Below are 25,626 nucleotides of genomic sequence, written 5' to 3' on the forward strand. Positions count from 1 at the left end.
AAATCACCTGTCACGGCCCGCCAGATTATGACTTGGACCAGCCAAGATCCTCTGCTGTCCGTAGTAAAAAAAACTGTGTACTGCATGGGAGCTGGGCCAGCATCCCCGTTGAAATGCAAGAGCTAATCAAGCCGTTCCAGCGGCGAAAGGATGAGCTGTCCATTCAGGCAGACTGCCTGTTGTGGGGTAACCGTGTAGTGCTATCCAAAAAGGGCAGGGAGACTTTCATCTCGGATCTCCAAAGCATCCGGGTATAGTAATGATGAAAGCGATAGCCACATCCCACGTGTGGTGGCCCGGCACGACTCTGACTTAGAGTTTTAGAGTCCTGTGTACAGCAATGCAGCGTGTGTGTTCAGTTGAGCAACGCGCCCAGAGAGGCACCACTAAGTTTGTGGTCCTGGCCCTTCAGACCATGGTCGAGGATCCATGTCGACTATGTGGGCCCATTTCTCGGTAAAATGTTCCTGGTGGTGGTGGATGCTTTTTCAAAATGGATTGAATGTGAAATAATGTCAGGAAGCACCGCCACCGCCACCATTGAAAGCCTGAGGGCCATGTTTGCCACCCACGGCCTGCCTGACATACTGATCAGTGACAACGGGCCATGTGTCACCAGTGCCGAATTTAAAGAATTCATGACCCGCAATGGGATCAAACCTGGCCCCGTTTAAACCAGCCTCCAATGGGCAGGCAGAGCGGGCAGTACAAACAATCAAACAGATCCTTAAACGAGTCACAGAAGGCTCACTCCAAACCCGCCTGTCCCGAGTACTGCTCAGCTACTGTACGAGACCCCACTTGCTCACAGGGGTGCCCCGGCTGAGCTACTCATGAAAAGGACACTTAAAACCAGACTCCCGCTGGTTCACCCCAACCTGCATGATCAGGTAGACAGCAGGCGGCAGCAGCAAAATGTAAACGATGGTCGCGCCACTGTGTCACGGGAAATTGATCTGAACGACCCTGTGTATGTGCTAAACTATGGACATGGTCCCAAGTGGATCGCGGGCACGGTGATGGCTAAAGAAGGGAGTAGACTGTTTGTAGTCAAACTAGACAATGGACAAATTTGCAGAAAGCACCTGGACCAAACGAGGCTGCGGTTCACAGACTGCCCTGAACAACCACAGCAGACACCACCTTTTTCGAGCCCACAACACACACCCAAAGGATCAACGACACCATCCCGGACCAGGAAATTAAACCCATCACACCCAACAGCCCAGCAACGTCAGGCTCACCCAGCAGCCCTGCAGGGCCAACAACACGGCAGCCCAGCGATGGCACAGCCAACACACCAGAACAGACATTTGTACCGAGGTGGTCCACCAGGGAAAGAAAGGCTCCCGACCGCCTCACCTTGTAAATAGTTTTCACTTTGACTTTGCAGGGGGAGTGATGATGTGTATCTGTAAAGCATGCACTCCCATGTTCTGCCACCAGGGAGTGCATCCCCTGAATTCCCAAGTGATTCCAGCATCCCTTGGAGCACTGTATATAAGCCGGCCCCTAAGGCCTGTTACTCACTCTGGAGTGTCTTGATAAAGACTGAGGTCACTGTTACTTTAACCTCCCTGTGTGCAGTCTCCTCTGTGTTAGGAACACAATACCGATAATAATCTGCCTTCCTGTCTTTGCCACCAAAGTGGATAACCTCACATTTATCTACATTATACAGCATCTGCCATGCATATGCCCATTCACCTAACCTGTCCAAGACCCCCTGTAGCCTCTTAGCATCCTCCTCGTAGCTCGCTTTGCCACCCAGCTTAGTGTCATCGGCAAACTTAGAAATATTACCTTCAATTCCTTCATCTAAATCATTAATGTATATTGTAAATAGCTGGGGTCTCAGCACTGAACCCTGCGGCACCCCACTAGTCACTGCCTGCCATTCTTAAAAGGACCCGTTTATTCCCACTCTTTGCTTCCTGTCTGCCAACCAGTTCTCTATCCACGTCAATACATTACCCCAATACCAAGTGCCTTCATTTTGCACACCAATCTCTTGTACGGGACCTTGTCAAAGGCCTTTTGAAAGTCCAAATACACCACATCCACTGGTTCTCCCTGATCCACTCTACCAGTTATATCCTCAAAAATCTCTGGAAGATTTGTCAAGCGTGATTTCCCTTTCATAAATCCATGCTGACTTGGACCAATCCTGCCACTGCTTTCCAGATGCGCTGCTATTACATCTTTAATAATTCCAGCATTTTCCCCACCACTGGTGTCAGGCTAACCGGTCTATAATTCCCTGTTTTCTCTCTCCCTTCTTTAGCTTAAGTCAGAAAAAAGTGAAATTAACCATTTCAAAAAAAAACAGAGATGGATTGGAATAGGAGAACAGCAGGTTGTGGCTGAAGTAAGGATAAAAGGTAGAGAGGGAGAGAATCAATAAATACACTGATCACAGAGAGGGCGTTAATGGATTGGGCGACCTTAAACTGTTGATTGAAAACTCGTCTGTGATGTAATAGGTATTTGCATCATCTCACTGAAGATCTTTAAATCAACTGTTTTCTATTAAGTAATTTGTATGGTCATTTTATCCATGTGCATCTCGCTGCGACTTGTGTGTCTGATGATTCTCTGTCCCCCTTCCTTTTCATTTCCCCCCAACCTTAATAAAGATGACTTTCTTTCAGTCTTTACTTCGGATGAAGGATACACACAGGATATGCCATAACCTGTTCTTTCCCTTTTGTCACGTTGACTGACTAGCTCTGTATTTCCAACACTTTCTGTACTTTATCCCCCTTTGATTCACAGTAGTTTTAGAAAACTAACACTTTCCTTTTTTATAGGCCCCTTATTTGAACATGCCAAGGGCCTAATGCCCGTTTCCTGCATAGACCCCAGACTCCTCTTTTTATGCATTAAGCATAAGGTGCGTGGCGCACATTCGGTGTGGAATTTGCGCCCGCATGCCACCCACCATCTTGGATGCTTGGGCGTGCACTTCATGCCTGTACAAACAGACGCAACATCAACCAATTTCCATATTGCATAATAAGCTTACTTGGGTTAACGCAAGCAACTGGCTGAGAACTGGAGCTGGAGTCACATAACATCAAAGATAGATTTTTTTGGAAATTCTTCTCGTGCTGAATATCACTGGGAGGTATTCATCTGTAGTTTCTGGTGGTCCTCTGGCAGATATTTGTGCTGTCTGGTGGTTTCAGGAGGGTTTGATTGTAGGTGCTTGCAGTTAACACTGGTCTGTTACCACAAACTTTTGGGTGGATAAAACTACAACCTCCTACCTGCAAAACTGAAACTGATCTAATAAAGATATGATTTGTTTGAAGTGTATAGCTCTTGTAACATTTTACAGCTCTAGCTTTTCATCGTTAGGTTGTTAAAATGTTTTTCAATCTATTTGCTTAAGTACTTAATTAATTTTAATTCACATTTTAATCATCTGTTCAACAATTCCTCATATGTACTTGTTCAATGACTCATAGGGAACAATAATACAGTCCGTGGCAAAAAGCATTGCGTTGTGAATTATTGGGCACTTTGAGATCCCTATGACGGATTGTGCATGTGTGATGAGACCTATCCAATGCACATAGTGCCCTGTGGTGCAGATCACGTGTAGTTGGTTCAAACAAGCTGCACAAGACTCATTAAGGCTCCCATTCCTATGCTATTGAGAGGCAAGACTTGAAAGCATTTTACCAGTCTACACAAGTCTCCTCAAGACATTCCGTGTCCATCAGTGACATGTGCTTCAAGAGAGGTTTGTAAAAACCTTTTAGTGCACTTGGCCTCCTGCAACTTGGCCTCCAGTGATCAATCTGCAATTTGGGCTTTTTTCCTGCAAACTATTTTTTTAAATTCAGGTACTGTGTTGAGGGCAGCCAACAGCTTTTTAACTGATATTGGTGTTGTCCCAGTTCATCATGCAGTATGTGTTGGGAACATTTTCCAAGCACTTAAATTAGCTGATCTTGAACTATGGATCAACTTGTAGCCCCACAGGCATAGCCAGTGCCAATATGTAGAAGTTCTGGTGCACTGGAATAGTTTTGTTGGACCGAGAAAATCATATTGTTATTGAATGTACAGGAAAACATCCAAAGAAATTTAAACTTAGAAATTGTTCACAATTTGTACAAAAATGGAAAATTCAGACATTGCAACAGTTACATGTATCAATTTATTAATTTATCCTATGTTTTGTGATGCTGTGGTTATCTGGGTAATTGACAAAGGAAGTACTTAGAAAGCATGTGAACTCGGAACAGATGAATGTAGAAGACGGTGTAGTGAAAAGCATTTATATATTTCTGAGCTGTTTTAAACACAAGGTGGATAATTTTGATTTTGGGCAATATTGGATCAGCCGCACATTATACATCAGTCCTGATTTCCATTTTCATTGACATCAGAGAAAATGAATACTCAGAGACATGTATATCAGGCGGCTGATCTGATATCTCAATATTACCCAAAGTCAAAATTGCCTCCAAGTTGTCTTGTGTCCTTTTTGCACTACAGTTATTAAATGAGTACCTTACCTTAATGCGAATGCCACAACAATATATTGCTGTCATTTTTTCCCTTTTTTTCCCACAGGGTTTATTCCAGTGTGTAGCTTGGGGATCTCTCAAGTTGGCAGGATGAACTTCGGGAATGATGTTGGTACACTGAAGTATTTTACTATTTGTGGGCTGCAAGAAGGCTATGAGCCCTTTGCTGTGAACATGAACAGGGACATCACAATGTGGTTTAGCAAACGGCTGCCTCAGTTTGTACCTGTGCCAGCAAACCATGAACATGTCGAGGTAGGACGGAAAGCATCCAGGTTTAGTCTCGGGTTAAAGAGGGAATTTTATTGTCGCTAAGAAATGGGAAAGTGTCAGAACAATTGCTGGTCATTGTTGCTCATTAAATGTCGTGTCCAAATAACACAGTGACAAGTTTCAGACATTGCATCTCACATTGATTGGGTTTGAATAATGGTGCCCCTTCAAATGATAGCACATGGTTTAGCTTTTGAGTCAAGCACCTGATGTCTTTGCATTGTGTAGTTGATTCTTGTAACACCTCGGGAAATTTCAGTACTCTTAGTGGGGAGCGGCATGTGAAAGGAGAATCAGAGATACAAGTTGTAGAACCATCTGGGATTTTCACTTTCTTCCGTAGAAACATAGAAAATAGGTGCAGGAGTAGGCCATTCGGCCCTTCGAGCCTGCACCACCATTCAATAAGATCATGGCTGATCATTCACCTCAGTAGCCCTTTCCTGCTTTCTCTCCATACCCCTTGATCCCTTTAGCTGTAAGGGCCATATATAACTCCCTCTTGAATATATCCAATGAACTGACATCAACAACTCTCTGCGGTAGGGAATTCCACAGGTTAACAACTCTCTGAGTGAAGAAGTTTCTCTTATCTCAGTCCTAAATGGCTTACCCCTTATCCTTAGATTATGTCCCCTGGTTCTGCACTTCCCCAACATTCTTCCTGCATCTAATCTGTCTAGTCCCATCAGAATTTTATATGTTTCTACAAGATTCCCCTCTCATCCTTCTAAACTCCATTGAGTACAGGCCCAGTCGATCCAGTCTCTCCTCATATGTCAGTCCTCATATGCCAGTGCAGCTTTCCCAATGGGATTGCTGAATCCTGGATCTGTATGTGTTGTATAGTAACATTATTGAATCCACAACCTGCTATCAGTAAACCTGTGTCAATGTTCTGAGGTTATTTAGATTGTTTGTTACCAAATCCCATTACATTTTTTGCATGTACGAGAAATAACTTGTATTTATATAGAGTTTTCTCACATCTGTCAGGTTGTCCCAGACTTCACAGCCAATGAATTATTTTGAAGTGCAGCGATTGTTGTTATGTAGACATATATGGCAGCCATTTTGCACACAGCAAGGTCCCATAAATGATCAAATAATCTTTTTGGTCACATTGGTTGAGGAAACCATATTGGTTTCGGCAGAAAAGCTCCCTGCTTTCTTTCCAAGTAGTGCTATGTGGTATTTTACATCCACCTGAACAGACATGGCCTTTGTTTAATGTCTCATTCAAAATATAGCATTTTTGACAATCCCTCACTAATGCACTGAAGTATCAGCCTAGATTATGTGCACATTCCTGTAGTGGGGTTGGAACCCACAGGTCAGGTATGATAGCACAGTGGTTATGTTAGTGAACTTGTAATCTGCAGACATGAGTTCAAATTCCACCATGACAGTTTGTGAATTTGAATTCAATTAATTAAGTAAATCTGCAATAAAAAAACTAGTATCAGTACAGGTGCAATGTCCTGAATCCGGAACTCCGAAAACCAGAATTGTCTAAAAACCGGACATTTTGCGCATAGCTGATGGAGTCGTCCAGAATCCGGAATTATTGTCTGAAAGCCGGAAATCTTTGAAGCAAAATCCGGCACGGATTTGGGCAAGGATTCCAGATTTCAGAGAAGAAAATCAAATCTGAAATCCGGAATCCTCGACTGAATCCGTGCCGGATTTTGGGTTTTGCCGGATTTCGGACCTCGCCTCTTAAAACCCGGCACGGATTCGGTCGAAGATTACGGGTTTCAGACTATTGATTTTCTTGTCTGAAATACAGAAAAACCGAAACGGACTTAATCCCGAGGATTCCAGATTTCGAACGTTATACCTGTAATGGTGAGCATATAGCTATTGATTGCCGTAGTAGAACATTTTAATTTACTACAGAATGCCGACTTAGAATTTCATAGATGTGTTTTCTACAATTGTCGATGTTATGTGTGATTCCTTATTTTGTAATTTTAATTAATATGCTGAAATCAGGAATAAATTTGCTGACCCTTCTATGGCATTTATGTGCCAGGTGACAAGAATAGATGGCACTGTCGATAGTTCGCCCTGCCTGAAGGTCATACAAAGGTCATTTGGATCTCAGAACAGCAACACAGACATTGTTTTCTATCGACTGAGCATGCCCATTGAATGTGCAGAAGTGTTCTCCAAAATGCCTATTGGTGGTCTGGCAAATACCAATATCTTACCTCAGAAAAATGAAATTGAAGACTATGATGCAGATTCTGATTTTGAAGTTCTAATGAAAACGGCACACGGACATCTAGCCTCAGCCACATCAGAAAAGGAGAAAGAAAGTGCCAAAGCAGAATTCAACAACCATAAGGATTATAATCAGGAAAAGCCTTTGCGTCTGAAACAGAGGTGAGTGACTGCTTTGATCGGTGTTGTTTTCAGTTTCAGAGTTGAGTATTAGTACACTGTCCTTTCACCTTTGGAAGCTGAGTTTGAATCTTTCAAAATGGTCGGACAAAAGTCCTACTCTTTCTAATGGTTACCAGAGATTACACAGACAACATTTCACAAGTTATCTGAAGAGAACTGAAACTTGGTGGTAGAAGCAGTAACTGAAGTATTTTAGAATACAGTTTGGGATGGATCTTACACTATTGGCTAGCACCAAGATATCATAAATGTGGGTTCCAATTTTCCCCTCGGTTATTGCCGTGGGTGAGAACACAACAATTTAAAAGTGAAATATGTGCTAATATCAGCTATATTTATTCCCTGGTTTGCAGCTGGATGGTTGAAGCTAGCAGGTATGGTAGCATAGAAGTTATGTCACTGGACTAGTAATGCAGAGCATTGGACTAATGATGTTCAAATCCCACCACGGCAGATGGGGAATTTAAATTCAATTAATAAATAAATCTGGAATAAAAAGTGAGTGACCGTGGGCTCAATTTTGGCCAGGAGATGCTCTGTTTTTTTTGGAGTAACTTGGTTTTTCTGGCGTGACTTAAAAATCCCAATTTTCCCCAATCAATGAGTTAGTTACGATTTCTTTAGATTAGTTTTTTTTCTCACAAGGGGACGTTACCAGCCACCTACGCCAGTTCTGCCCATTTAGGCAACTTTGGCCAGCTAATAGTTACTCCAAATCTACTTAGGCCAGCGTATGTGGCCACTTTGGAAAACCCTTGTGGAGAGTTAAAGAAATCGGCGCAGGTCGGTACATCGGAGGCCATTCGGCCTGGGATAGGGGCGGGAAGTGGAGAAGACCTGCCTGCACCTAAACCACCAAGCCTTACAAACCACCAAACCTTGCAAACAAAAAGTAATAAGAATTCAATAAGAAATAAAAAATTGAAGTAAGTCCTACCTTCATCTTTATCTCGGCCTGAGAAGGCAGCGGGCCGGCCGGTAGAGTTGAGAGTGCTCCTGCCTGGATGATTTCTATTAGTTCTCCTGCCCGCCTGCCCTTAGCACTGGCTGAGTGGCCTCCTGGTACGATCGATCTCTTAGAAATCGCACCGGGAAGCCACTCGGCCTGGTCTGGGGGTGAGGAGCGATTCCAGTGGCCGACATTGGGTCCCACAGAGCGGCTGCAGCAAGACACGGGGTGGCTGGGGGTGAGGAGCTACTGCGCATGCGCGGACACTCCACTGCGCATGTGCAGAGGTCTCGGCAGTTTTCGGCACAGAACGCTGGCTCCACCACCGACTCGACTGGCCACGCTGCATGACTGCAGGGAAGAGGCCGGACAGCGGCCAAAGTGGGAAGGAAATTTTTCGCCGCATTTCAGAACGGAGAAAAGCGGCGCAACTGCGGTAAGTGCGGCGAAAAACAGGCTGGGCCAAAATTGAGGCCCATGAAACTACCGGATTGTTGTAAAAACCCATCTGGGTCACTAATGTCATTTAAGGAAGGAAATCTGCTGTCCTTACCCCAAATCTTATGTGACTCACAGACCGACAGCAATGTGGTTGACTCTTAACTGCCCTCTGAAATGGCCTAGCAAACCACTCAGTTGTATAAGGCAGCTCACCACCACCTTCTCGAGGGCAATTAGGGATGGGCAAAAAATGCTGCCCTTATTGTCCATATCCACATCCCAGGAACAAATAAATAAAAGAAAAAGTTAAACATTTCCTTCCTTCCTTTCTTAATATTGTTTCTCTTTCTGGATATATTTCCAGATGGGGTCTTATTGCTTATTGATTGGAAGCGACAATCATTTTTATGATACAGAATGTGTTGAATGTACTGGTGGAAGTGCCTCTGTGTCTGGTAATAAGGGGAGTGAATGCTGAGCTTTCTATCGTATTATTGCCCCTATATGTGGCCCATGAAGGCCTATCCTATGTACTTAAGTGGCCCATGAAGAATAAAATGTTGGACATTCTTACTTTAGTGCTAAACCAGGTGGTGCAGTTACCCACACAACTGTCAAGGAGTTATTTCTTTTTGTTAATAGTTACAAGTTAAAAGTTTATTTTGTTGAGATTTGACTGCCGAATATCAAATTCCAGGTAAGTCACATTGTCATGGTGTGTCACAGGGGTGTGGTAATTACTGTCTATAGCAGATTGAGGTACAAGTGGTGTGTATACTCATGCAGGATTCAAAAGTCACGTGCTGATAACTGTGAACGTATTTTTCAGATGTTTGTTTCTTCTTCTGATAATTACATGACTGCCAGGAAGGATGGCAGAGGGTTACCTCAAACAATTTTAGAAGAAATAAAACCTTTTTCGATACATATTTTTGTAGCACCTGTCCTAATAATTGTCACCGATCCATGGCAAAGGCAGACAACATATTGGAACTTGAGTGCATTTGTTTCTAATCTCCAAAATCCCACAGCTTCCTTGGGGGCATTGACCACGGTGGTTTGGAAATATCGGACCAATCAGTTTGTAACAGAATTATGCGCATCGGGATCAGCTTCTCATTCATTGGTGCAAATTATTGTTGTGGATTATATTTATGACTACTGACAGTGGTGAGGGCAGTCAATTTTTCGTTGGTCAACCTTTGAAATATTTCACTCATTACTGTGGTGCTGCTTCCGCAGTGACTGAATGGAGGCATTAGTCAAAACATGTTCCAGCAATTTTGCCACTTAATGGGCCCAAGTTTCGGCCTCAGTTGCTCCTGATTTTTTGAAGCAACTGGTGTAGAACGGAGTATCTTAGAAATTCAAATTCTCGGCATTTAGTTTGCTCCAGTTCTAGTCAGTTAGAACAGTTTCACTTTGGAACAGAATTTGTTTTTCAAAAGGGGGCGTGTCCGGCCACTTACGCCTGTTTTCAAAGTTTCGTGAGTGAAAACTTACTCCAAACTAACTTAGAATGGAGTAAGTGAAGATTTTTGTACGCTCGAAAATACCTTGTCTACACTTTAGAAAATCAGGCGTAGGTTACAAATCAGGCGTAGGGAATGGGGGGGGGGGGGGTTTAAAGGGAAGTTTACAAACATTAAACACTTCAGTTTTACAAATAAAGAGCCATCATCAATAATAAATGATGATAAACATCAATAAATCAACCAATAAATCAATCAAAAAAAATTAATAAGAAATAATTTTTTAAAAAATTCAATAAATAAAACATTTTCTACTTACCGACTGCAGCACCGGGAGTCCTCCAATAGCGTGCTGGGATGCCCCCCCCCTCCCCAGTGTGTCTCTGTCAGTGTCTCTATCACTCTGTCCGTCTGTCTGTGTGTGTCTCTCACTCTCTGTCTGTCAGTGTCTGTGTTTCTGACAGCGAGGGGAGGGGGAGGAGGGGGGCAGAGGGAGGGGAGGGAGGGAGGCAGAGGGGGAGGGATGGGGAGAAGGGGGAGGGGGGAGGATGAGAAGGGGAAGGGGGAGGGGGGGAGAAGGGGAAGGGGGGGATGAGGAGAAGGGGAAGGGGGGGATGAGAGTAAGGGGGGAGGAGAAGTGGAAGGGGGAAGGAGAAGGGGAAAGGAGGGGAGAGGAGAAGGGGAAGGAGAGGGGGGGGAAAGAAGAGGGGGGGAAAGAAGAGGGGGGAGGGAGGCTGAATGGGCCGGGACCGTCTGGGCCCAAGACTTCGGGCAGGGCCCGTCCCCAGCACCAGATTTACAGGTAGGTGGCGTTGGGTCGGATCGGGTCCGGGGTCGGGAGCGCGGGTCAGGGTCGGGAGCGCGGGTCGGGTCGGGGGGGCGGAGCCGGGTCGGGTCGGGTGGGGGGTGGGGGGGAGGGAGGGAGCGCGGGTCGAGTCGGGTCAAGTCGGTTCGTATCGGGGGCGGGGGGAGGGAGGTCAGGTTGGGTCGGGTCCTGTCCGTGTGGTGGGAGGGGGGGGAGCGTCGGGACCGCGGGTCGGGTCGGGTCAGATCGGGGGAGGGAGGGAGGGAGAGGGAGGTCAGGTCGGGGGTGAGGGCGGGGGGGGAGCGCGGGTCGGGTCCAGTCCAGGGGGTCGGGTCCGGTCCCGTCCGGGGGCGGGGGGTGGGGGAAGCGGGAGTCGAGTCGGGTCGGGAGGAAGCAAGAGCTGGGCATGGGAGGCAGCCTTATGCACGCAGCCCCAGTGAGGCCATTTGGCCAGGGCTAGGGGCTGCATGCTTCGGGCCCCTCCCACACAGTTTTGGCCGCCTGGAGCTACTGCACATGCGCGCCCACTGTAGCGCGCATGTGCAGAGGTCCCGGCACTGTTTTCAGCGCAGGGACCTAGCTCCGCTCCTTACAGCTTGTGCTGCGCCGCGCCCGGCTCCAGAGGACCTGCAGGGAGCCGGAGAATCTGTAAGTTTTTTTTTAGGCGCACTTTGTGGCGCGAAAAACGGGCGTCCAGGTCGGCGCCGTTCTAGGCGCAGCTCGAAACTTGGGCCCATAAAGCTGTCATGTGCAAAGATTAAAGAATTGAAGAGGGTAGACTTGTGGAACTGACTGTTTTAAGCTGATTGTGGTGGGACTAAGATGTCACCAGAGTGGTGGGTGTCTGTGAATGATAGATTATTTTTGTTGCATTGTAGGGGTGGGGAGAGGTCACTGAACAAAAAGTATCCCCTCCCCTGGATCTTCCATCCTCAGTAAAGAAGTAACCAGGCTGTCCTGGAGACAAAAGACAATCTGGGGTTAGAATCAATCTTAGCTGTCCCACAGCCTTTAGAGGTTTAAAATGTAGGGATCTTTTACACCTTTGGCTCTTTTCATGCCAGAAGATATTTCCATGGATTCAGTGTGACTAACCAATCCCATAAGCGGCTCTCATGCCTGCTATGATCCAGAATGCTCCTTTACCTTGTCCAATATCTAGGTAAACATAGACCCAGGGACCTATCGGAGATCTCTTGTACACCAGTTTACTGGAATAATCATGTTCTTTAATCATGCACATTATGTGATCTCATCTTAGCTAGATGGAAAAATAACACTCATCAGATTGTGGCTCAGGATATAATCAACTAGACCAAGTAAATGAACAGTACTCAGTCAAACTATTTTACTGTAAGTGTTCTCCTCAAAGCATTAAAAACAACAAGGGTGCTTTGCCTACTCTGATCTTCAATATAAATCTGACCCTTGAAACATGATTACTTACTAACTATCCACTATCACAAAAGCCATGATTTTAATTTGGGGCAGGGGCCAGGGTGGGCAGAAAGTGCCCAGGATGAGCCATTTTAACTCCCGGGCCTCTGCTGTTTTGGAGGTCGGATGACCACCCGAAGCCGGAGGCAATTGCAATCTGGGTGGCGAGCGGGATTTTGGGTTGCCACCAGAGCTCTGAAGGAACGGTCCCTTGGTGAATGGTGGGGCTTCAGTTACGATTGTAGTTGGGGGAGGAAGCCTGGAGCAGTGAAGGACCAAGTTGTTTATGTGGGTCAAAATAATTAAACTTACCTGGGCCTCTTCTGGCCCTGATCATGCATAGCCCAAGGTTTCACTGGTGCTGTACGCGATTTGCACGGCCCATGGTTCAAATCCTGTTGGAATTCGAATGATGTAATCGGACTTCGACTTTTAAATGTTAGTGAGGCCCCCGTATGCTTATGGCGGGCGCCTTCCCTGTGACCGATAACAGCGGGGTTAAAATGTCGCCAGGTGTGACTGTGTTGAGAACACATTTCCAAAGGTTAGGCAGGGTTAAAATTGAGCTTTAACTCACTGACTAGTTGCAAACCTTTGATGGCCTCAGAGTGACTGCTGCTTGGTGTGACACGGTCCAAGTTACAGTTCCCAAAATCCTTTGAAGAAATACTGGAATCAAAGAATTTTCTTAAAATATATATTACATTTAAGTGGCCAGAATAGGTGATTAGGACCAAACAAGCCTGCCCCTTTTTCATAAATGAACCCCACCTACATGCCTTCTTACCATGTCTCTCTTTAGAAACATGTCCAATTGTCTATTGAACTCATTTATATTGTCTTTACTAGAATACCAACTCAATGGGGGTGAATGTTATTGGGGTTTCTCCAGCAGTACTGCCATAAATGAGATTTCCACCAAAGTATAAGCACCACACAGACACCTCAAGGAAATTCACCCCCTATTACACTTTAAGAGTGAGGATGTCTGCTGATTTCCCTCCTTAAACTTCTGCTGGATTAAACAGAATTATTCTATTCTCATGGGCCAGGGTTACCAGCTACTGAGCTATTCCATCTGTGATGGGACCTCCAAAGATTACTCATGTTCCCAATAAGGATACCCAAGGTTCCTATAAATTGTACCAGAGAAAATTGAGCTGGGGTGACTATGCTTGATTCCGGATACATTTAATCAGCAGCTTCAATCAGCAGCCCAGTATCTTCCCACACTGTCAAATATCTTACTAATTTTTAACTTGTGCCCATGTCTCCACAGGTATTTTCACCTTTCAATAGGGCAAGCAGTTTTTTTAGATTGAATTTTCCAATTCCCTTCATATAAATGTATAGATTCATACACTCGTAATTCCCTCGGGGGAATCTCCTGATTGGCCGTTGCAACTTCAGCATAAACCTTACTTATTTGCCTATCCGTGGTTTCCGCTGATCTTCCGTCGAAGTTTCGGCAATCGGGAAAACTCCTGAGGAATTCCCGGTGATAATCTTAAAAACTTAGCCTGCCTCAAAATCATTTTTACAAAAACAAAACAAGGCCAATTGATTTAGCGTTTTGTTTCCTTATAACTTAAATTCCTGATATATGGAATCACCTTTGTTGTTTCTCTCAGTTATCTCACAAGAGCAATATGATTCTTTCTATGATTATGCAACCAGAACTGCAATCTAGAAAGGGTCTGCCAAACACCTTTCCACTGCCCCGCTAACGTATTGATTTGCTGATGTGCCCGCTGTTATATGAATGTATTCATGTTTGCTGCTCCATTCATACATTGACTTGTTGGTGTTCCCATTAATCCATTGATTTGTTGATGAACCCAACTCTGTATGAATTTATTAATTCACTGGGACCCATTGCTCCATTCAGTTGTTGGTCTGCCTCAGTTCTCCATTCATTTATTAATTCGCCAGTAATCGTTGTTCCATTGGTTTATTTGTTGGTGTGCCCATTGCATGATGAATTTATTAATTCATCAGGTGTGCCTACGACTACATTAATTCATTAACTCACTGGTGCCTGACATATTGCACTAATTTTATAGTGTGCCGACAGTCCTACGAATTTATTAATTTGTTGGCAACTGCTGCTCCATTCATTGATTCGTTTGTTGTTTTTGCTGCTGCTTCATTACTTTATTGATTAGTTGGTTTGCTCACTCTTCATGTATTAATCACCGGAAGCTCTAATAATTCATTGTTGGTGCACCTATTGCCCTATGAATTTTTTAATTCACCCGGTGCCTGTTCTCCATGAATTCATTAATGTTTTTCTTGCATCTGCTACTCTGTTAATTAATTCGCTCGTACTCGATACTCCAGTAGTTTATTTGTTTGCTGCTTTGTCTGTTGCTGCTGCTTTCATTTTTTGATTTGTTGGTTTGCCCATTGCTGTATGAATTTATTAATTCACTGCTCCCTTTACTGCATTGATCTAACAATGTGGTGCTGTGCCAGCTGGTCTCTGAATGTATTAAATTCACTGGTGCTCACTTGCATGTTTAATTTGCAATTACCCACTGCTGCACTAATTACTCAGTTACCTGGTTCCTCCAGCTCACAAAAAATATTTATCTAGTGATGCCGACTGCTCCAATAGTTTATTAATTCAATGGTGTCTACTTAGCTGTTCATCATTATCCTTTCATTGTTGTCAGTGATTCACATGGTGTGTGTTGGTGTCTGTGGGCTCAGTTTTCCATCACAAGCGCATCTACTACAACGTGGGAGCAGGCTGTGATTGTGGGAGCCAGGTTGAGGGGGGATTGGGGGGGCGGTGATTAATATATTGCAATGAGAGTACTATAACGTTTTATTTAGAAACCCAAACGCAATTTTCGTCTGACACAGTGTGACTTCTTAAACACACCCACAAATCATGGACAGTACAGGGCGGCAGGCAGGCAGCCAGTTGCAGAGCTACTTGAAAGGATACTTGCCTGCTCTCATTTAAATTGCTGTAAGCATTTGGCAGATGCAAGGACCGAAATTGAACCCCGTCCCAAACGGGGCGCACTTACCAACTTTTGCAGTCTGGTCAAATTCAGCACCTTGAAAGTTTTTTTTCCAAGCGGGACGGTTTTCCGGTTGGGAGTGGCCTTTGGTCAGGTTGGCTGCCCTGCCCAGTCATTAGCGCATCGCTGATGACGTCAGCATGACACGGATGTGCCACGTCGCACTGGCGCGTCACAACGATCCCCCCCCTTCAGTTAAAGGGGGGGGGGGGGGCGATGCTGCAAACTCTGCATGCTTTTAAGTTCGGGTCATTGGAGGGAGGGTTTCGACCGAGCCAGCAGCCTGGCAGCCAAGAGGGTTTGCCGGGCTGCCTATTGGCGGCCCGGCTGAACCTGTGGACATCATTCTCGGCCCGACCTGGTCATTGGCAGACAAATAAAATAACATGGCGTTCGCGGCAGTGTGCCCTCCCCTTTAAGGGCCTATGCGCCGCCCAGGCACACACAGTTCCTGCAGGGGAAAGCTGTCAGTGGCATGGGGAAATTTCCCGCGCGGGGCGGAAAGGGGGTCGCCGTCGGTCGGTGGGGGCGGGAACACGGTCGGAGCGGTGGTGATTACTGCTGGAAAACCCAGGTAGGGCAATTTCAAAAAAGGACTTTACTCCGCACTGACTAGATGGAGAGTCATTACCGTCCCCTCTTTTAGGCGGTCACGGCTCTTTAAATAAAAGGGGGCAATTTCGACCCCGTATTGTCTTTGATTCAGAATTTACAGCTGCACATTTGCTGTAAAGAACCAGCTGGTTTATTAGCAAAGGTTTAACAATCAAACTGAATCCTACCAATTCATCCACCAGGTTCACAACTGCACACCTCATCGTAGAGAACCTGAACTCAATTAACTGGGGTTTTATTGAGTCTTGGGAACATCACGTGACTGGCTGAGCCACTCACAGTGCAACAGCTCACAAACCTGTGAGTGTGCCCATTAGTGCATACATTACAGCAGACATCTTGCTGTTAGTTGACAGTCCTATTTGGGTGCAGAATCACTTTTTTTCTTTGCTTCTGGTCTCTGGACAATCTTCAGTAAGCTTAAGCAGGTACTGGCTGTTTCTAAAAATGGGGATCCCTTTGGCCATTCCATTCTGGCTAGAGCAAGAAGAGCAACAGGTGGAAAGGCCACATTGAGCTGCAGCTGAAGGGAGAGCACAAAGGATCAGACATCCTCATCCTCCCAACAGGGTGTATCGGCCACACGAGACCTACCTGCAGTTCTCAGAGGAGTAGTGCATAAGGAGGCTGTGCATTTTCAGGATGGCTGTTACAAGCCAGTGTTGCCTCCTGCAAACAGCTGCAACCAACGGCTGGTTGCGGTCAAAGTTACTATAGCCCTCAACTTTGTTGGCTCCAGTTCCTTCCAGGGGACAACAGGGTATACAGCAATATCAGTCAGTCTGCAGCTCGTGGTTCCTAAAGCAGGTCACTGATACTATGCAAACTAGTTCATCATGTTCCTCCATGGACAACCGGAAACAGCAGGTGAGGACATTGGGTTTGCACGTATCGCAGGCTGCCTCCAAGTTCAGGGCATCATTGACTGTACACAAAGCACCATGAGGGCTGCTGAATATGAGTCTGCTGCCTTTGTGAATTGTTGAGTCTTCTGTTACTTTATTGTGCAACTGGTGTCTGAGCACCAGCAGCGTATCACATGGATTTATGCCCGCTTTCCTGGCAGCTGCCTTGATGCTTCCATATTGCGCCAATTCTCATGCTCTTAATCTTTGTTCCTGCACAACAAGTGAGAGGCTGGCTGCTTGGGGACAGGTGCAATGCTCTGTACACTTGGCTAATATCTCCTTTCAGGAACCATACTTCCTGGCGGAACTGCGTGACATTCATGCCCACATGTTGACTGGAACCCACATTATCTCAGCCCCAGGACATTGCAGCAGGAGTGTCCTAGGCCCAATCATCTTCAGCTGCTTCTTCAATGACCTTCCCTCCGTCATACGGTCATAAGTGGGGATGTTCGCTGATGATTGCACAATGTTCAGTTCCATTCAGATAATGAAGTTGTCCGTGCCCACATGCAGCAAGACTTTGGACGACATTCAGGCTTGGGCTGAAAGTGGCAAGTAATTTTCACGCCACACAAGTGCCAGGCAATGACCATCTCCAACAAGAGAGCGTTTCACCACCTCCCCTTGATATTTAATGTCATTACCATCGTCGAATTACCCACCATCAACATGCTGGGGGTCACCATTGACCAGAAACAGGGAGAGTACAGCGGGACCTGGATACTATGCAAGTACAGCAAGTGATCAGGAAGGCCAATGGTATCGTGGCCTTTATTGTAAAGGGGATGGAGTATAAAAGCAGGGAAGTCTTGCTACAGCTATACAGGGTCTTGGTGAGGCCACACCTGGAATACTGCGTGCAGTTTTGGTTTCCATATTTATGAAAGCATATACTTGCTTTGGAGGCAGTTCAGAGAAGGTTCACTAGGTTGATTCTGGGGATGAGGGGGTTGACTTATGAGGATAGGTTGGGCCTCTACTCATTGGAATTCAGAAGGATGAGAGGTGATCTTATCAAAAAGTATAAGATTATGAGGGGGCTTGACAAGGTGGATGGAGAGAGGATGTTTCCACTGATGGGGGAGACTAGAACTAGAGGGAATGATCTTAGAATAAGCGGCCGCCCATTTAAAATAGAGATGAGAAGAAATTTCTTCTCTCAGGGTTGTAAATCTGTGGAATTCGTTGTCTCAGAGAGCTGTGGAAGCTGGGACATTGAATAAATTTAAGACAGAAATAAACAGTTTCTTAAACGATAAAGGGGATAAGGGGTTATGGGGAGCGGGCGGGGATGTGGAGCTGAGTCCATGATCAGATCAGCCATGATCTTATTAAATGGCGGAGCAGGCTTGAGGGGCCATATGGCCTGCTCCTGTTCCTAGTTCTTATGTTCTTATGTAACCCTTTTCACTGTGATTTGCTGCAAGCTATATAACTTGGCTCTAACAGGGCCAACACATGATACCACTAGTGAATGAAACATTTTTGTTAAGATGACGTACTACTGGTGTACAAAACAGTGCTACAGAAAACATTGCTGCTCACTAATAAAAAAAAAAACTCCTTTTTCAGGTTTATGTTAAAAAGGACAAAACCTGATTATAACTTGACTCACTCTTCAACACGACTTACGGAGGAGGTACTGGCAGATGATAGGGATGATTATGACTTTCTGATGCAGACATCAACAGTAAGTGGTTTATGATGGTCACCCTCAAGGAGGATTATGTTTTAACCAAATATTTTAAGCATTTTTATTTGTGAAGATGTTTTTGAGCCAGTTTTCATCTACCTGATTAAATAGAAGACAACTTCTGGATCCCATTGATTACTGTTGTCCAATATTTTACAAAGTATAAATGGGTGTGAAATAATAAAGTTACTTGAATAATAAACAATTGGAGCATGCATCATTTATTCATTTTCCATTTCTTCCATCCATCGTTCCTATTGATTTCGGGTACCAAAAAAATGTAGAAACAAAATTAAAATGTACGGTGAGTAGTTTTATATTAATCCCTGGCAGATACATCTTACATTTGCATTTGACTCATGAATACGTTTCAGCTGTCATCAATCTTTTTCCTCCTCCTCCTGTTTCTCTTTCGAAATATTACTTTTGTTACCTCATTTATGCAGCAGAATTGTTTCTACTTGGAAGCAGTTCTAAAAATGTCTTGGCTTCCAGTGATCTGGATTTTCCCTATTCACATTGTGGGGAGTAATGCAGAGTATGGCAGCAGCTGTTCAACATGGTCAATGTGACATTGTGTCACACAAGCCTGCAAAGGCACAGGTTTTTTTCCAAGTTGTGATTGGTTGTCAAGGACTTTCTCCAATGTCTGGGTAAAGTCTATGCAGGCCAGCAATGTGAGGCTGTTTTGCCTGAGGAGTAACTGAGTGAAACTACATTGCGAGGCAACGCCCTGTGCCTCTGGTGTCATGTTTATACTGTATCTATGATAGAGCGGCATTGAACGATTTTGACATTTGAAGTTGGAAAAAATGGATAAATATTTAGAAATTCCTCTCTGCTAAGAAACATTTCCTCTTTTACAGTACTATTATTCTGTGAGAATATTTCCTGGTCAGGAGCCAACAAATGTTTGGGTTGGTTGGATTACCTCAGATTTTCACCAGTATGACACAGCCTATGAGCTTGAGAAGGTTCGCACGGTGACAGTAACACTAGGAGATGAAAAAGGGAAGGTCCATGAAAGGTAAGATTTGTGCATTGTCAGAAAAACATTGTAGTGTGGCTGTGCACTCATGGAATCATAGAAATTTACAGCATGGAAGGAGGCCATTTCGGCCCATCGTGTCCGTGCTGGCCGACAAAGAGCTATCCAGTCTAATCCCACATTCCAACTCCTGGTCTGTAGCCTTGTAGATTGCGGCACTTCAAGTGCATATCCCAGTACTTTTTAAATGCTATGAGGGTTTCTGCCTCTACCACCCTTTCAGGCAGTGAGTTCCAGACCCCCGCCACCCTCTGGGTCAAAATTCATCAACCAATCATTTCTCGGCCAAAATTGAACAAAAAGAGAAAATAAAAATGAGCGGACAAGTATCTCCATGCTAGTGTTTTTTTATTGATGTGAGGAGGACAACGTTTTTTCTTCTATACAGTCTACAAATCCAAGAAAGGTCCCTCCCTAGATATGGGAATAGTATTTGAGTCTTAGAAAAAAATATTACCTGATCATTATCACATTGCTGTTTGAGGGAGCCTGCTTTTGCGCAAATTGGCTGCCATGTTTCCTACATTACAACAGTGACTACACTCCAAAAGTACTTCATTGGCTGTAAAGCGCTTTGAGACGTCCGGTGGTCATGAAAGGCACTATATAAATGCAAGTTTTTTTTAGATGAATTAGGTTTTAAATTGCGTTGAGCTATTGAAGGGAAAAGAAGTGTTTGGCATGAAAGAGAATCCAGATTTCTTCGAGACAGTTTTAGTAATGCTATTGTGATGATAAAGTCAAGATTGTCAATAGATATAGAAGGATGAAAGAAGGAGGGTAATCGGAGGTAATGGTGTTGGTTGTAAGTTGGACATATGAGTGGAGCTGTATCATTTGAAAAATGGATGTAAACATGAGTTTGTTGCTTCTCAAGGGGCTTGGAAGAGATGAAGAAATGACAATTCACAGAGGAAAGATGGTGCATGTGCATTAAGGTTGTGATCAACAAAATTTGCAGGGCTACGGGGAAAGGACAGGGGTTTAGAGCTAGCTGAAGTGCTCTCGCAAAGAGCTGGCATGGGCTCAAAGGGCCGAAAAGCCGCCTTCTGTGCTGTAGCCATTCTTTGATTCTTCGAAAAGCTTGCATTTATGTAGTACCTTTAACTAGTAAATAAATCAAAATGATTATCTGCAGTGGACCCTGCCCCTTTTTGCACATCTGCACTTGATCCAGTCGCGCAGGCACAGTGCAATATATGACGAAACCGGAAGTGGGGCCACACCAGGTTGTGGAGTCTGGAGCTGCTGCTCGAGCCTGAGCTTGCTACTAGGGCATTTGGGTTAGCTGTCGAAAATTAATGACTATACTAAAGCAGCCTCAAGGACTTTTGCCTGGAATATTGCTGAGATTATTTACACAAACATTTTAGCGGTCTTCTGAGAGAGACAGGAAATCAGAGGTGGGAGAGAGAGAGAAATTGGGCATAGAAAGACTGGGGGGGAGAGGGAGAAAGAGTGGGGGTTGGTGAGGCAGAGAGAGGGAGGCAGAAAGAGAGAGAGAGAGGTGGTGAGAAAGAGAGTGAGAGGGGGCAGATAAACAGTTGGGGGAGAGAGTGGCAGAAAGAGACTGGGGGAGAGGGGCAGAGAGACTGGGAGGAGGCAGAGAGAGAGAGGGAATGGGGAGAGAGAGAGGGAACTTGGAGAAGAGGTTAGGAACTCGGTGGAGGTAAAGAGCACGGAAAGCACAGTGGGGACGGGGGGAGAATGTGATCCAGGTCTAAAGGGGGGGTTGAGAGCGAGAACGTGATCCAGGTGGTAAGACGGATCATGTTCTTCCAACCCCACCCCCTTTACACCCACACCATGTTCTCCCTCTCCTCCCCCGACACCTGGTTGATTTCTCGGAAAGCTCAGTGCATATGTGACAAGTGATATCATTGGACTGAACGAAATCCGGAAGTCACAACGCAGTCACTATTCACTTTATACCCAATAAACCTGTTAATAATCTGTGACCCACTCACAATGCCCCATCTATGGCGGGTTGGGGGACAGTAAGGTCAGGAACTTGTTGGGGGAGGTCATGAATCTGTCGGAGGGGGGAGTGGGTGGGGGGAGCTTGGGCAGGGGGACAAGGTCAGAATCTCGGGCAGGGGGAGGTCAGGAACTGGGGCCAGGTGGCGGGGGGGAGGGGGCAGAGAGGTCAAGCATTAGAGCGATGGGGGAAGGAACTTGTTTGTGGGGTGGGAGAAGACTTAACCTGTGAGAATGAGGCCTGAATATTCCAAGTGAGCTCTGGTCTGTCTGGAGTCGGCAGTCAGAATGGCTCGAATTACACTTTGCAAAGTCACTGATTAGGTAGGCAGGGTGGTTCTACTTACACATTCCAGAGAAACTGCTGTGTCTGTCTTATTCTCCAAAGGGACCAGTCAGCAATCAGGAATTGTCATCAAGAGAACTGTTGTGTATGGAGAAAGAATCAGACTGAACACTGTGAGCTCAAAGTAAAGAGTGACCTTTGTCTTTTATTGCAGGTCTCCAGATTGCCTCTGCAACCTGTGAAGCCTCCTTAAATATGGGATTATGGGATCCCTTGGAACTCCAGGGGATGAGCCCTCTGGTGGCCACTTGGGACCTTGTCCATAATTTAATACAAATACAAGATCATTGATTTCAATCTCGCATGACACATTTGCGCTATCATGGTATGCACTTTGTTGAAGTCGCCTGCTCTCTACCTGTTCATGTAGATCAAGGTGAACTAACGAGAGCCTTGTCTTAAGTGCTTTTTTCATGAGCAGTTCAGCAGGTGGGATCCCAGTGAGTGAGTGGGGTCTCGTGCGGTAGCTAAGCAGGACTCGGGATAGGTGAGTCTGCAGTGAGCCTTCAGTTACCCTCTTCAAGCCTTGCTTGATGGTTTGCACTGCTCTCTGCATGACCATTAGACGCCGGTTTAAATGGGGCAGATGTGACATGTTTGATCCTGTTATGGGTCATGAATACTCTGAACTCAGCACTGGTAAAACATGGCCCGTTGTCACTCACCAGGACATCGGGTAAGCCGTGTGTGGCAAACATGGCCCGCAGGCTTTCAGTAGTGGCAGCGGACGTGCTAGCCAACATTGCATTCAATCCACTTGGAGTACGCGTCTACAACCACAAGGAACATTTTACCCAAGAACGGGCCTGCATAGTCGACGTGTACCCTAGACCACGGTTTGGAGGGCCAAGACCGTAAACTTAGTGGCTCCTCCCTTGGTACATTGCTTAACTGCGAGCAAGTATTACATCTGTGAATGCAGGACTCTTTAAGTTCGCATCGATACCGGCCACCACGCGTGGGATCTGGCTATCACTTTCATCACTACGATGCCTGGGTGGGTACTGTGGAGGTCATTGATGAAGATGTCTCTGCCCTTCTTGGGGACCACTACTCGATTGCCCCACAGAAGGCAGTCTGCCTGATATTTCATCTTTGCGCCGCTGGAACGGCTTTATCTCTTCCTGCATTTCCACTGGGACACTGGACCAACTCCCGTGAAGCACACAGCTTTTGACTAGAAATAATAAGGGGTACTGGCTTGTCCAGGTTTTTATCTGCTAGGCAGTGACTGGTGATTGCTCACTCTCAAATGCTTCCATAACCATGGCTAGATCTGCAGGCTACGCCATTTCCACCCCTGTGGTGGGCAGTGGCAGCCTACGGAGAGCATTGGCGCAGTTTTCTGTGCCTGGCCTGTGGCGGTAATAGTTGGATTCTTTCTTGTGAGGTGGCTAAGCACTAAGTTTGCAGATCGAGTAATCCAGGCAGTGGGTCTTATCATATGCAATATTTCTTGTATTTGGTGCTTAGTCTTCCTGGCAAACCCAAAGGTTTGTGGGCAACGTGAGTGCCCATCTCTGGATGTGGGCCGATGCGTTGTTACTTATCCCTTTACTCTCGGAAAACAGGGATATAAGTGGCTTATGGTCAGTTTCCAATTCAAATTTAACCTAAACAGGTATTGATGCATTTTCTTTACCCCATAGACACACACTAACGCTTCTTTCTCAATCATGCTGTAGGCTATTTCAGCCTTAGATAGGCTCCTGGATGCATAAGCAACGGGTTGCAGTTTCCCGAAATCATTAGCTTGTTGCAATACACACCCGACGCCATATGACGACGCATCACATGCAAGTACCAAATGCTTACATAGATCATACAACATAAGCAATTTGTTTGAGCATAATAATTTTCTTGCTTTTACAGAGGCATTTTCTTGGCTTTTGCTCCAAACCCATTCGCCCCCTTTTCGTAGTAAGACATGCAGTGGTTCTAACAGAGACCCGCTGAGAAGTTAGCAAAGTAGTTCAAGAGTCCCAAAAACGACCGCAGCTCCGTCATGTTCTGTGGCCTCGGTGCGTTCTCGATTGCCTCTGTCTTCGCATTGGTGGGCCTGATGCTGTCCGCTGCAATCCTCTTTCCCAAGAACTCCACTTCAGGCGCCAGGAAAATGCACTTTGAGCGTTTTAGCCTGAGCCCCACGCGGTTGAGTCGACTAAGAACCTCCTCCAGGTTTTGCAGGTGCTTGACTGTGTTCCGACCTGTGATCAAGATGTCGTCCTGGAAGACCACGGTGTGCGGGACCGACTTCAGTAAGCTTTCCATGTTTCTCTGGAATATCGCTGCCGCTGATCGGATTCCAAACGGGCACCTGTTATAAACAAAAGGACCTTTGTGCGTGTTGATGCAGGTGAAGGCCTTCAATGTTCCTGCGTCATGTCGGCTGAAGTCAGATCCAGCTTCGTGAACGTCTTTCCTCCCGCCAGCGTTGCATAGAGGTCGTCGGTCTTTGGTAGTGGGTATTGGTCCTGCAGGGAGAAACAATTGATAGTTACTTTGTAATCATCACAGATTCTGACGGTGCTGTCTCCCTTGAGGACTGGGACAATAGGACTGGCCCACTCGCTGAACTCGATCGGTGAAATTATGCCCTCTCTTTGCAGCCGGTCTATCTCGATCTCTACCCTTTCTCTCATCATGTACGGCACTGCTCTCGCCTTGTGATGGATGGGTCGCGCCCCCAGAATTAGCTGGATCTGCACTTTTGCTCGTTGGAATTTCCCGATGCCTGGTCCGAACAGCGAAGGAAATTTGTTTAAGACCTGGGCACACGAAGTGTCGTCAGCGGGTGATAGCGCTCAGACGTCGTCCCAGTTCCAGCATATCTTTCCCAGCCAGTTCCTGCCGAGCAGCATGGGACCCTCGCCCGGTACTAACCAGAGTGGTAGCTTGTGCACTGCTCCATCGTAGGAGACCTTTACGGTAGCATTGCAGATTACAGGAATCAGTTCTTTTGTGTAAGTTCTTAGTTTCATGAGAACTGGAGTTAAGATTGGCCTTGAGGCCTTGTTGCACCACAACCTTTCGAAAGTCTTTTTGCCCATGATGGACTGGCTCGCACCCGTGTCCAGCTCCATTGACACCGGGAGTCCATTTAGTTCAACATTCATCATTACTGGAGGACAATTCATGGTAAATGAATGCACCACATATACCTCTGCCTCCTCGATCTGAGGCTCTGGTTCATCATGATCCTCCGTGGATATGTCCTCCTCTGCAACATGGTGGTTTGCAGGTTTAACAGGCTTTGCAGCTCGCCTGCACACTTGTTGGAGGTGTCCCCTTGCAAACGTACTCTTTGAATCGGCATGAATGGAAACGATGATCACCCCCCGCAGCACCAACAAGGTGTTAATGGCCTTGCATTCATCACCATTGATGGTGGACTCTGAGACATCTGTGGACGTGCAGCTGCAGGTAAGTGTGACCTGCCCTGTACATTATGATTTGAAAACAACATCACTTTGTTCACCGTACTTGTAGCAGCACTTGTGTGCTGAGAGATTTGCTTCGTATTGTCACTGGTGGCAATGAATGACTGGGCTATCGCTGTGGCCTTACTCAAGTTTGGGGTCTCTACAGTCAAAAGTTTGCGAAGTATGGTTTTGTGGCCAATGCCAAGTATGAAAAAGTCTCTGAGCATGTGCTCCAAATGTCCTTCAAATTCGCAA

The 25,626-nt window shown here is 45.7% G+C and overlaps 1 protein-coding gene across 1 annotated transcript in view; it reads left to right on the plus strand.

Moving 5' to 3' along the window:
* ryr2a (ryanodine receptor 2a (cardiac)) overlaps window positions 1-25,626 on the plus strand; it is a 924,147-nt gene that overhangs the window by 457,186 nt on the left and 441,335 nt on the right. Inside the window, exons 30-33 of the mRNA XM_070890953.1 lie at window positions 4,588-4,796; window positions 6,850-7,202; window positions 18,458-18,575; window positions 19,445-19,605. Coding sequence (XP_070747054.1) covers window positions 4,588-4,796; window positions 6,850-7,202; window positions 18,458-18,575; window positions 19,445-19,605 — 841 coding nt within the window. The remainder of the gene's footprint in view (window positions 1-4,587; window positions 4,797-6,849; window positions 7,203-18,457; window positions 18,576-19,444; window positions 19,606-25,626) is intronic.

This window comes from Pristiophorus japonicus, chromosome 9, assembly GCF_044704955.1.
Source record: "Pristiophorus japonicus isolate sPriJap1 chromosome 9, sPriJap1.hap1, whole genome shotgun sequence".
Taxonomy (NCBI): Eukaryota; Metazoa; Chordata; class Chondrichthyes; family Pristiophoridae; genus Pristiophorus; species Pristiophorus japonicus.